The 12,931-nt window shown below is 41.1% G+C and overlaps 1 protein-coding gene across 1 annotated transcript in view; it reads right to left on the bottom strand.

Annotated features, from left to right (window-relative positions):
- The window catches only part of TUSC3 (tumor suppressor candidate 3), a 137,339-nt gene that overhangs the window by 84,200 nt on the left and 40,208 nt on the right, over positions 1–12,931 (bottom strand). Inside the window, exon 2 of the mRNA XM_063135184.1 lies at positions 10,012–10,181. Coding sequence (XP_062991254.1) covers positions 10,012–10,181 — 170 coding nt within the window. The remainder of the gene's footprint in view (positions 1–10,011; positions 10,182–12,931) is intronic.

Genomic DNA, 12,931 nt, shown 5'->3' with positions numbered 1-12,931 from the left:
TTTTCAGCAGCGGATAGTAGATCAGAAGCAATTTATTCAAAGAAAGAGGGGGGGAAGTGCCCAAGAGAGCTTTATTGAGTAAAAAGACCTATAAACACGAATGTGAGCTAGAAGAGCAACAGACACAATATCTGTATACTAAGTTGAAACCTAGCAGTTAATTCAGAAAGAATATTTGGATGGCCAAAAGGGAAAATAAAGCCATACCCATTTCTCTCAAAGGAATGACCCTGCATTCCATATTAGCTCACATTGGATTTCAATTTCCCCTTCGTTGTGCACCCAATTTCCACCAGGTCTACTCAGACTCAGGTTTATATTATGCCTCCTTTAGGGGATGAGGGGTCATGGAGATAAACAGTGAGGAAATATTCCACATTGGGAAGAACTCTTTCAGCCAGACCCAGTGTATAATGGACAAGTGGAACCCGTAACAAAAAGTTGCAGTGCGGAGTGCTCCTGTTCAGCATTCCAGCCACTCAGCCAGCTCTTGTCCAGGATACATCATTTCCCTGCCCTCACCCCATCAGCATGCTACAGCTACTGAGCATGCTCAGTTTTAACTGATCTGTTTAGGGTTGTCATTGTTTTGTATTGACTTTTTCTGCTTTTGCAAACCTTGAAGTTCCCCCAAGGTTTCTGCTATCTCCCTCTTGTGTATGGATTGTACTGCTTTGAGTACTTAAAAATCTACACTCTGAGAACGACTTTGCTATTAGTATATGATGAGGGTGATGATAGTGTTGGAAGAGAACCTAGCTTCAAATCCCTGCACGCCATGAAACTCATCTGGGCAATGCAACACATTCCAGTTTAATTTGTCCTCAGAGGTTGCGAGTGAGAATAAAATGGGACAATCCTACATATGCTGCCCTTGACTCTTAGGAGAAAGGATGGGAGATTGGTGTGACTAGGTATAATGCTACCCTTCTAAGCTTCTTTGGAATTTTGTACAGTCTGTTACATAAAATTAGACAAATTAATTGTCATTTGTTTACGAGGTTCCCCTACTTGCTAAAAGTGAAGTGGGAATAACTCAGACTTTTGAATAGCCTCTCACCTCACTGTCTGTGATTAAAAAAGCTCAATCTTTAGGTAAAAATATTCATTTTAGGGTGTGTGTGTGTGTGTATGTGTTTGAGAGCGAGCAAGAGCTCCTGGATAGTTTGAGAACGAGAGAGCACACTTCTGGATATTTTTTAGAGGGCCAGTACATTTGGTGGTCTTATTTGCAAGGCTGGAATAACTATACTGGCTCTGAGCATTTTTTTTTAAAAAAACATCAATATTGTTTTATCTGGCTGCACACTTCCTGGAGAGGGGCTATTCCCCCAGGATGGTCTCACCAGTCCCTGCAAGGGCCACAAAAGTTGCCTTAGGCCCCATAAGCACAAAGGTGGAGGCAGGCCCACCATGCTTCCACACCCCGTTTCCCTAGCTTCTCTCTTGCTGCCCTACTAAAAGATATGAGTTCATTGCTTTGTATTTATTTCTTGCATTTTTATACCACTGAAGCTCTCTGGGCAGTTCACAAAAATTAAAACCATTCAAAGTATAAAACAAACAGTATAAAAACATGATATAAAATACAATATAAAAGCACAAACAGGATAAAATCAGCAGCAGTGCAGAAATACAAATTTAAAATACAAATTAAAAACAACAAAGTTTAAATTAAGTTTATAGACTGTTAAAATGCTGAGAGAATAAAAAGGTCTTCACCTGGCATCTAAACGAGTATAGTGTAGGTGCCAGGCGAACCTCCTTAGGGAGCTCATGCCACAGCCAGGGTGCCACGGCGGAGAAGGCCCTCCTCCTAGTAGCCACCTGCCTCACTTCCTTTGGCAGGGGCTCAAGGAGAAGGACACCTTAGGGTCCGGGTAGGTACATATGGGAAGAACCGTTCCTTCAGATAGCCTGGCCCCAAGCCATTTAGGGCTTTAAAACTAGCACTTTGAATCAGGCCCGGACCTGGACTGGAAGCCAATGAAGCTGGAAAAGGAGTGGTGTGGTCTCGTTGGCCAGTCCCTAAATGTGCTGCCCTGTTTTGTACCAGTTGAAGTTTCTGGACCGTTTTCAAAGGCATTGTATTGAATTATAATCTGTTGTAAACTACTTTGCAGAATTATTCAACTGGAAGGCAAGATAGCAACCTTTTTAAAACAACAACAACAACAACCCACTAAACAACAGCTCTAGGTTTAGTCTGACATGTGTTTATGCTTCTACCTGAACATGTAAGAAAAACTAAAGACTTTGTAAAGAAACAACATGACTGCCTATTTTCTTTGGCATTTTAAACCACAAGTGCCTATTCAGTTTTCTTCCAATCCCTGTCCTTCACCTCTTTTAATAGAGAATGGAGTGGACCACAACACCTTTCTGGGCATTCTATATAACACCCAGAGAGCTTCGGCTATGGGGCGGTATATAAATGTAAATAATAATAATAATAATAATAATAATAATAATAATAATAATAATAATAGCAACTCAGCCAAGGCCTATTTAGTTCTCCTGCTCTCCCCATTCTGAATGTCCTCTTTTGTTATTTCTTCGTTTTCTGTCTATATATTTTAGCTGTATGTTTTTAGCTGCACAAAGAAGACACAGCTGCATTATCTCAGCCAGCCCCTGCCATCAGGTTCCTTGCAGGAATAGGGGGACAAGCACACACCTTTGGGAAACCCTGGTTTAGTCAGCAAAGTCAAAACTTCAGTAATGGAGGAAATTAAAAGTATACATGCGTGATACTGGTGTTGACGAACAAAATAGTTGGCTAGAGCCACCTCGTTCCTCTCTTCGGAATGGTGATTAAGAACGTACAGTAGGCTGACAGCAGGCACAGCAGGTATCAAGCTACACAAGCTGTTTTTCATCTTGCACTGGGCATGGGCTTTGTGAAGAGGCTATTCAGTAAAGTGTAGCTCATCCAGTTATCAGCATTTACTCCAGCTCCTCAAACTTGCACAGCATGCAAGAGTACTAATTTTATGGAGGTAAAAATGAAAAGGTTGCATAACTGGAGAGCATTTTTTATTTATTTACTTTTGGTCGAGCAACAGGAACTAAATAGGAAGGGGGAAGCGTAGGCAGAGTGGCCTTCAATATTCTGAAACTGCTAGGAGAGACGAAGCTAGAGTGGATTCCTGTTCCCAGTTCTTGCTCTTCCTGTGCAACATCTGAAGCCCAGTGACATACAACCTCCTCTCAAATCTGGAGAGCATGTAGTTCAGTGCTGGTGAGTCCCTGATTCAGAAATTAAAGAACAGGCAATGTCAATTGTTCCCCCTTGTATTTCTTAACAGACAATGCCACAGCCTTCTTTCCCTTCTTACTCTCCTCTCATTTCATAGCATTCATTTCACAGCAATGCTAAATACCAAACCATCTAACACAATCTAGTTAAGTAAAGTGGAACACTCGACCAACGGGTGCGATGAAAGTTCCTGACCTTGGCACATTAAGAATATTGAACATTGGCAGATGGGAGGCTGACAGAAGGAAGTGAACTTTCTCCTCCTTACTACAATAGTCTTTCATTGTAATGCCTTAATGTTTAGACCCTAAGCAGTAGAAGCAGCCCGTTCTGCAGATACAGATTAGTGCCTAACCTCAATCCAATAGGCAGGACTGCAAGCAAGCACTGTCCCAATCAGATTCATAGTAATGGCATCAGTTCCTTACTGCAGTGCAAGGGAGAGGAGACAGGACTGAGGTAAATCCTATTTTCCCTACCCCTAATGCCCCAGGGAGATGATCCCTAAAGCTTTTAAAACTTGATTTTGTTCTGGCTTTATACTGTTAGTTTTACCCTACCCAGTGCCTGTTTACCCTACCCTGTGCCTGTTTGCATTCTCTTCCCCTCCTTATTGTTTTATTATGGTTTTATTAGAACGTAAGCCTATGCGGCAGGGTCTTGCTATTTACTGTTTTACTCTGTACAGCACCATGTACATTGATGGTGCTATATAAATAAATAAATAAATAAATAAATAAATAAATAATAATAACAATGATCGCCAGCATCCATTTGCATGAATGTGTGAAGCCAGAGATATACAAATCCATAAGCAGACTTCCAGAGCCACAGGACCCTAATCAGTCAGCATGTCGGTGCCTTTCTACTTGGGACTAATTTCTGGCATCATAAGGGTGAGGGGGGCATACTAAAGCTGCAGTCTTGAACTGAGAATGTCCCAGAGTACTCAATGGGACTGAGAACTCAATGACACCTGAGAATGTCCCAGAGAACTCAATGGGACTTACTTCCAAATAGACATGAATAGCATTGGACTGTAAAGAGCCCTCAGTTTGTTCCAAAACAAAGAAAACTATGAACAGGACTGGAAAAATCCAAGGTGACTGGCTTCTTAGTGTCACTTTCTAATGGCTTCCTGCCATGCTTCCATAGTCCGCAGGGAATGCTTCCTTATGCTATTCCTCCAGCAATCACATCCCTGCAATTTGCTCCTTGCAAATTCTAATTTCCGCAAAGCCTCAAATAAAGAATTTAGAATTAAAGTCCACATTGGGAAACTAGGCAAAAGAAGATTTACATTCAATGGGAACGTGTTCCCCCTTTACTGCTAAAGCACACGTTTATAGGATTTGAGATTAATGGAATCAGTGGAGACATAATGCGGGCATCCAGATGATGGAAAGCAATTTGATTGCTTGAGGTCTAGCAGTTACTTTTAGAATGCTCTGCATGAAGAAAGGGTACAAAAGAGAACAATTGGTTTCTAACATGGCAAAGTATTTTAACTGCAGGGGGCACATGAATTTTCATCCTCTTTTGTATTTTCACTCTACCATTTATTTCTGCAATATTTAGCCAATATTTTATTTCCTTTCAAGAAAGGCTGCATTGTAGCTATACATTTTAAGAAGAAAAAAACATAATCCTTACAGGTAACATATGTATTGCCAATGCTATTAGAGAATGCAACAGCCACTTTTATCATTGATTCAATGTATCCACTTAAGCACTTACTTCACACTTTTAATTTTGCAGGTACCATGATGCTCCCAGGGAGCTCAACGCTAGCCTTGTACATTACCGTGTGCAATCCGAATGCACTCAAGCACTGAATGGGATAGCCCTTACATGCATGGAATGTGCTTTGTGTATACCAGAACAGAGGTTATTACACATCACGTAGACATTCCTCTCCACATTTCCTCTTAAAAACAATTGCATACGAGCAGTAAACTCACCTGATATATGATGCTGGACTGTGCCCAGGGGATCATGCTTAACACCTCATCAATGGTAAGTGCTTTTTTTCAACAACAACAAAGAGAGAGAGAGAGAGAGAGAGAGATCCCTCATGTTTTTCCAGAGCCAGAAAATGGGTCAGGGTTTTACAGGCATCACACTAACTGTGTATGTATCTGGAGAGCAAAGTCTTTTCCTGGCTCAGGAAAGAAGGTAGTGGAATTTCCAGATCCTGTGCTGAGCCCCAGACAAGATTTGAAAGCAGCAAAACCAGCTTGTTGTTGTGTTTGGATCCATACAAAAGTCAGACGATGTCTGACATTCCCCTGCCCTTCTCCTGAAGGGCGGCCAAATCCTCAGGCCTTGCATTGAGGCTCAGAGAGGCTCAGAAAGCAGTAAGCTGCCTTGCTTCTTCGGAGCTTTTCCAATGCCCAGCGCTACAGCCGCAAGCCCGTCTCCCACCACACTAGCTCAGAGCCAGTGGGAAGAGGCTGGGATTCATCTCATGATTGCACTCATCTTCAGGGCATTCCCAAGCTCAGTATGCTGTCACACACAAGCAAGACCTCACCCCTCTTCTTACAGCTATACACAGATGGGAGTCAGTAAAGTGCAAACCCCAGAAAGCCTAAAGAAACAGTTTTAAAGGGACTGACTGGAGGGCCATATGTAGTCCAAGAGCCAAAAACAGGCATATCAGTATCAAGTATAAAAATGAGGGAATTTTTTACGTTTTCGTTGATGGTTTGTAACATGAAACTGTAACCGATAAGGTTATTACAATGAGTTATTCGTAAAAAAAATTCATTAGCTTCCCAACACACTTTTGAAATTTTAAATCGGATACTCGGTTCACATCTTACAGCTTAAATTAGAACAGGATGGCGTTGGCCATCTTGATGACATCATAAAACGCATAAGCAACCAGTCAAAAAGGGCTGTCACGTGAAAAACACAATCCAGACACATGCCCCTTTCAAAAGATTATAATGAAGTTTTGTCATTTGATACTGATTTCTTGGTCTGGCCCATGGACTAACAAAAAAGATTGGAGAGTGAAAGAATAGGTGGAAAGGCAATTGGGCAGAACTGACATAGAAAAGAGTGATCTAACATTAAACTCCACTTCAGTTAGATTACTAATATTCATTTAAAGATCTCACATAGACATTTTCTAATTTACCGAGTTTGTTTGAACTAAATTCAATCAAACTTTTACACAGTTGTACTCGGACAGCAGCTTTTGGGTAGAAGAGGGAGCTTTACCACTACATTTGCTGAGCAAAACTGATGGCTTCACTTAGTTACCTTACAGAATAGGAAAAAAGTAATTTTCATAGAGCTAATCATTAGCTCTCAGATGATCAAGTGAGACTTAATGATAAGGGACAGACTTAACCATTGCTCAGAGTTTCTTCATTAATGCAGATGCCTGTGGCATGGTGGGCGGAATCACTTCAGATGACCTAGGGATCAGCTTCCTAACTTTTTGATGAGCGAAGAGGAGAAGGATATGATTAAGTGGTGTTTTCTAGTCCCACAGTCAGCTATACCTGGGTCTATTTTTTTTTAAAAAAAAAATCCAAATGTGAAAAAGAAGAGCTCTGCAACCCGAATACCTTCTGCAAATTAAGCAATTCTTTTTATTTTGCATCCTTTATTCTCTGTTTGCTAGTCGCAGGGAGGAGCAAAGATCAATGGCAGGCAGTGTGGTGTAGTGGCTAAAGTGTTGGGCTGGGAATTGGGAGATCCGGGTTCTAGTCCCCACTCAGCCATGGAAACCCACTGGGTGACTTTGGGCCAGTCACAGACTCTCAGCCCAGCCTACCTCACAGGGTTGTTGTTGTGAGGCTAAAATGGAGAGGAGGAAGATTATGTACACCACCTTGGGTTCCTTGGAGGAAAAAAAGGTGGGATATAAATGTAATCATCATCATCATCATCATCATCATCATCATCGAAGTCCTAGGTGTCCAACAACCCCACTTCACTTCATTTTCAGAGACTGCAGCATGCACTGTCCACAGACAAAGTTTATGTGCACAACTCTAAGGTCTAGGAACTATCGGGGTGGGGTGGAGATCAAGATAAGAATCGCAATTCACTAGATTCTGTACTTGGTACGATCACAGAATGGTATGATCACAGAGAGTGAAATGCAGACAAATGACCTTGGCCATTTCTCCATTTTCATAAAAGAGCTAAGCATCACTTCTCTTTCTTAAAAGAAATATCGTACCACAATGTTGTGTTCTTCATCCAAAACTATACTCAGGTACGCTGGGCAACAGTTAAGGGAAGATTTTTTAAAAGATTTCCTAATATGTAAAAACAAATCAACAAAACTCCCTTTTAAACATTAATGTATCCTGAATCTTTGAAGTACATAAGGATAAACTATATAGAAAAGCCTAAGGATAACTATAACGAAAAACACAAGATCTTCCAGATGATTCCTACACACAGAATAGACTAAACTGTTTCAAAGAAATTCCAAGCAGAAAGTAGAAATCCTATGCTTTGGGGTTGTTGTTTTTTCAAAAGGATTTGTTTTGCTCAAGTTTGTTCATTCTTAAACCAAAGTCAACACACAAAGCAAAGTGTCTTTAAGAGAATTTGTAAAGTACAAAATTCAAATAGAGCTACCATTAAATAATTTTTAATAAAATTTGGTAAAATAACTATTCCATACTACAAAATATAAAAGCAATTGTAAAATTTTAATTATATAACAAACCATATAAAATTACACCCAAATGGAAACTAAAGTCCACAAACACAGAGACTTTACTTTTTTGAAATAGTCATTTAGTAGGCTATATTAGTACACATCTGTCCCAGACACATTTCAACCCCAGGGGTCTTTGTCAGTGGGATAATGAATTTTATCAACACTATAGCCAAAACACTAAAGCAAAGTGTTAATTGTCCAATTCAGACTAGAAAGTCACTCTGGCATAGTTTATCTGTTTCGGTCAGTTTATGGATACATCACAAGAGGAAGGGGGATATAGCATTCCCTCCTATCTCATAGCTAATAGTATATAACTAAAGCATCCATAAACCAAACCAAAACATGTGCAGAGCTTTATTGAAAGGCTGATACGTGAAGAATCTGGACAAGTTTCTTCATTCCAAAATCGGTTCAAATGAGAAACACTGGAGTGCAATTGCTTGGAAAAACAGTTGATAGCTGAGAGAACAAAACCCTAGATAGTAGAACATCTTTACTTAGTGATACATTAAGTTGTACACAGCAAAATCCAGAATATACACTGAATACCAGAGAACGTATTCATCTTCTGTATATACCTACAAATCCCAGGTTTTAATTACTTGGTGATTTGAGTGACTTCAGTTTTCTGTTATTATTTTCAGGTGCTGCAACATCAACTTCATGTAATTCATATTGTACCCTACAGCAAAGCCAGATCTCAATTTCACATTTATTTTAAACGTTTTGAACTAGAAGCAATGAGTTAATTGTTTCTTATTTTAGATGTCCAGCTGCATACTGCTGAAATGACTATGCCTGCGGTCCTAATATTTACTTGGAAATGAATTTCACTGAAATTAATGGGACGTGTTCAGGATCTATGGCATACAGCAGGATGAACCTTAAGCCTTTATTTTCACTGTAGTAAATGGTATCCCCTTATTAAATGACAATATTTGTACAGCATTAAATCCCAGTAACAAAAGATTTACACACAGACCAACATAAGGGAATGTGTTACTGGCTATTTCACGCAATCATCAGAACAGCAGCAATTTAAAGCTGTTCTGATTATTCCTGAACTTCAGCCTACTGAGGATAAAACAGTTTCACAGCAACAAACAATAAACCATATTCTGTTTGCCAAGCCAATTCTGCCATGCCAATCCGTCATTTTAAAAAGGAGCTGCAGTAGCCTGTAGAGAATTCACCTGCCGGAGAAAGGAACTATAAGTGAGTATAACAGTAATTAGGCAAATACAACAACAACAAGGAGCCATGTAAAGCAAACTCATAACCTCATTGAAAAGCCCTACACAATGGAGTGTCTGACAAATCTCTGGACAACAATACTGCATACTTGAGACATGTTGCAAAAACAGCAGCTACATGCTTGCACACACCCTTTGGCATCCACCTCGACAAACAAGAGTTCTTCAAATCCTTTTGATTTCTTAAACATGCCATAGGGAATGCAATGGGCCCTGGATCCCATGGCGTTTACACAGAATATATGCACAGTTAGAGAGAAAGAAAGAGAGAAATGATGATTATGGTACAACAGATACATGCAATACTCACTGAACTGTTTCCGCAACCTTTGAAACAGTCATTTGGGTGACCAAGTTATCTTGTTTGCTTAATGAACATAGGTTATATACACTGGATTTTATATTCATTACAAAGCAACAAGATCTAGTCTACACTATTACAAATTAAGTAATTTTTTTAAGGAACATTTCTTTATATAGACTTGAGCAATCTGTGAAATACCAAATGTCTTTAATCTCAGGTTTTTCATTTTCCTTTCCACCCCACCCCAAGAGCACCCACCTGTTGTAATGGTAAATTAAGCACAATGGATTTTTTTAAAACAACAACAACAACCCTGAAATTAATAAATTAACGTGTAACTTGTATACCACAGATGCAGGCAACAGGAAAGTGAGGATTACCAAGAGCACAAATCAGATAGATGAAGACTTAGTGAGTTGATTGTGTAGCTGAGAAAGAACTCTTTTAGTGAATATTTCACTGAAGACAAATAAGATCTGCTTCCAAGGGTATAATTTACCTGCAAACGGAGCACTGCCTCTGCGGTTGGAGAGCTGTAAACATCACAATCACCGAGTAGTTGCGAGGTGGGGCCTTCACAAATCTTCTGAATTTGTCTCCATTCATGCGGATGACCGAGCGCCTTGAACTCCATTCCATAAGTTGTTCTACCTTCTCAGCTAAAAGATTCTGGAATCACATAGAAGGAGAAAGGTTGGTACCATGCCTTTAAAAAAAAACAAATGGCATGTGCCAACGTGTAGTCCCAATTCAGACTGTGGCTTTTTAATGGGCTATCAGGTGAACAGAAACACATTTCATCTTCTTCATCTTACTGGCTCAGACTTGCTTTGTAGATGCATGATGCTGGAAGACTCCCCTTGCGGAAAGGCCAGAACAAGGTTTAGTTGGAAGGAGGCATTCTGGTAAGGTATGACTGTAAAGCTTGTCTCTGTTAATAAACCCCATTCACATCATGGCTCATTAAAACGCTAGCATCTGAACAGGTACATAACAAAAAATGGCTCCAGATCCCCCATAGTGACAATTTTGCAGCATGCAGATATAGGTAAATAATAAGATAGATGTGGGACCCCAAAGCACAATCAGTGGGAGAGTTCCCCCTTTTCAGTGAAGTATCACATCACGTCATCACCAACAAACATTTTCTTGTTACTGACACAACTTACACGGAGTCAATACATCTCTCACTAAACACACAATAAAGAAACTAGATATCATAGAATCATAGAATAGTAGAGTTGGAAGGGGCTTATAAGGTCACTGAATCCAAACCCCTGCTCAATGCTGGAATCCATATAAGGCACCTGGGTTCTCAAACAGGAGGCTCTGATAGGAGGGCCCAAAGCATCTTACTCTCTGCACAAACATTGGTGGCCAATATCAGCTGCTCTGCAGTGCCACTGCTGCATACGGACAGGCAGTGGTATGACATTTATACCACTGAGCAAGAATCAGGTGATCCAAAGAGCCAATAGGGTGCCATTGGCCCTACAAAGTGGGCAATTCTGGCCTTGCTCCTCAATTTGCACAACTACTCCCATGGGAGCAGACTGAGCTACTCACCATCTGTCTGACTACTACTTCCCCTTTTGCCTGTTCAGCCTGTGGAACCCTTCGCTGGCCTCCAGGCCACCAGTCTAGACAGGAGACAAGCTTGGCAATTACAATAAACTTTTTTTTCTTTTTCTGCCAATTATCAAATTAAACACAAAGTTCCTCATCTAGAATGTCATGCTACAGAAATGCAAACATGAAAAATGATCCTTCAATTTTTTCCCCCAGCAATCTAACACAGTAATTAAAAAGCATTCTCAATTCCACAAATTTCAATCTACTCTATAGGGATTAAAGAACCCTTTTTCTTCCAACTCTCCAAGAATAAGTTGTTTAATGTGTCGTCTGGCAGGAGGTTTTTTTAACTAATGGTTGGTTATTTGGCCAAAATAACCAATGCAAATAATCAACTTTGTGCAGATATAATAATAATAATAATAATAATAATAATAATAATAATATTTCTTACCTGCCCCTCCCTCTGAATCGAGGCGGGTAACAACATTAAATGCAACAATACTGTTGGTTATCATGTCATGTGGCGGACACTGTTGACTACTTTGTCAGACACCATTGGTTATTTCAGCAGCTACTGAGTCGCGAGACATGAGCAGACCGAGTGACTGCTGCCACTCTAGGCCATCCGGCAGGACTCAATTCCCAATCTGCCTAGTAACAGATTGCATCCCTAGCCCAAGCACGCCCTAACCACGCCCAGGAAACGCTCCTCAACTGTCAAACACCCTCACCATCCTGTGGCATGGCCAGCAATGGATTGCCCAATGCTGTTGTCATGCATCACGTTAGGGGAGAGTTCAGTTGGTCACCCATATGCAAAGCTTACAAAACAGCCTCAAAACTAGGAAAACATGGAACTGTTCCCCTTGGTTATGACTATGCATCTACAAGCATGCGCTCATGCCCTCCCCCAAACCTAGGAGCATCTCATCTCCCCAGATGCCCCCTTTACATTCTCATTTTCCAGTTTACTCCCATTAGCTTTCTAGCGTGGCACAGATGAGCTCAGACTGCAGGGTACTATATACAAAGTTTGGGCATGGTCCAGCATTCCCTTGCGTACTTAAAAGCCACATCCCCTTTTCGGGGCATCCATGATCTCCCTGGGCAGCCTCCTCCCCACTTGGGCAGCGTTCCTAGTAAGTTTGGGCACAGTCCCGAAAGCGCACACCCTGCTATGAGTCTTACTCCCCTTTTTGGGTGCCCCTGGCGCCCATGATGCATACAAGCCAGACACATGGGGGGAAGGAGGCAGGCTTGCGTGCATCGTGGGTAACGGGGGTGTCAAAGCAATGACTGTTGCAACTGTGTTGAGGAATAGGGATGGGATGAGCGATCATGACTGCCCCAAACAGGGGTTTGTAACTAAATTTGGCTGGCAGGCAGACTGCCCGAGTGAGGAGGAGGCAACAGCAGCCTGAAAGCTCCTCAGCAGGGACAGGGAGATCATGAATGCTCTGAAAGGGGGTGAGACTTAGATCTCGGTTTAAATCGGTGACAGCTTGCCCAAACTTGCCAGGCGGGCTGGATTGATTTTGGGAAGCAATGACTGACGGGATACTAGCGGGAGGATTGAGAGAGGGCAGGGGGAGAGCGTGACAGCACAGAGTTGACAGCACAGTGCTGATGCTAATCCACTGGACTATTCCCATGTCATGCAGGGAGTCAACGGCTGAGTTGACTATTAACCAACCAATGATTATTGTGTTGTCCGAACTGGCCCATTTTGTAATTAGCTAGCTGGAACATTTATAACAATTTTGAACTAACATTTTCCTCAAAATATCCCAGTGATACTTTGGGCTTATTTTAGTTCTGAATCAACAACATAAAAAAATTGCTCA

The sequence above is a fragment of the Elgaria multicarinata genome, chromosome 10 (genome assembly GCF_023053635.1).
Source record: "Elgaria multicarinata webbii isolate HBS135686 ecotype San Diego chromosome 10, rElgMul1.1.pri, whole genome shotgun sequence".
NCBI classification, from domain to species: domain Eukaryota; kingdom Metazoa; phylum Chordata; class Lepidosauria; order Squamata; family Anguidae; genus Elgaria; species Elgaria multicarinata.
Note: the sequence above shows the minus strand (reverse complement) of the source record. Positions and strands in the feature narration are given on the sequence as shown.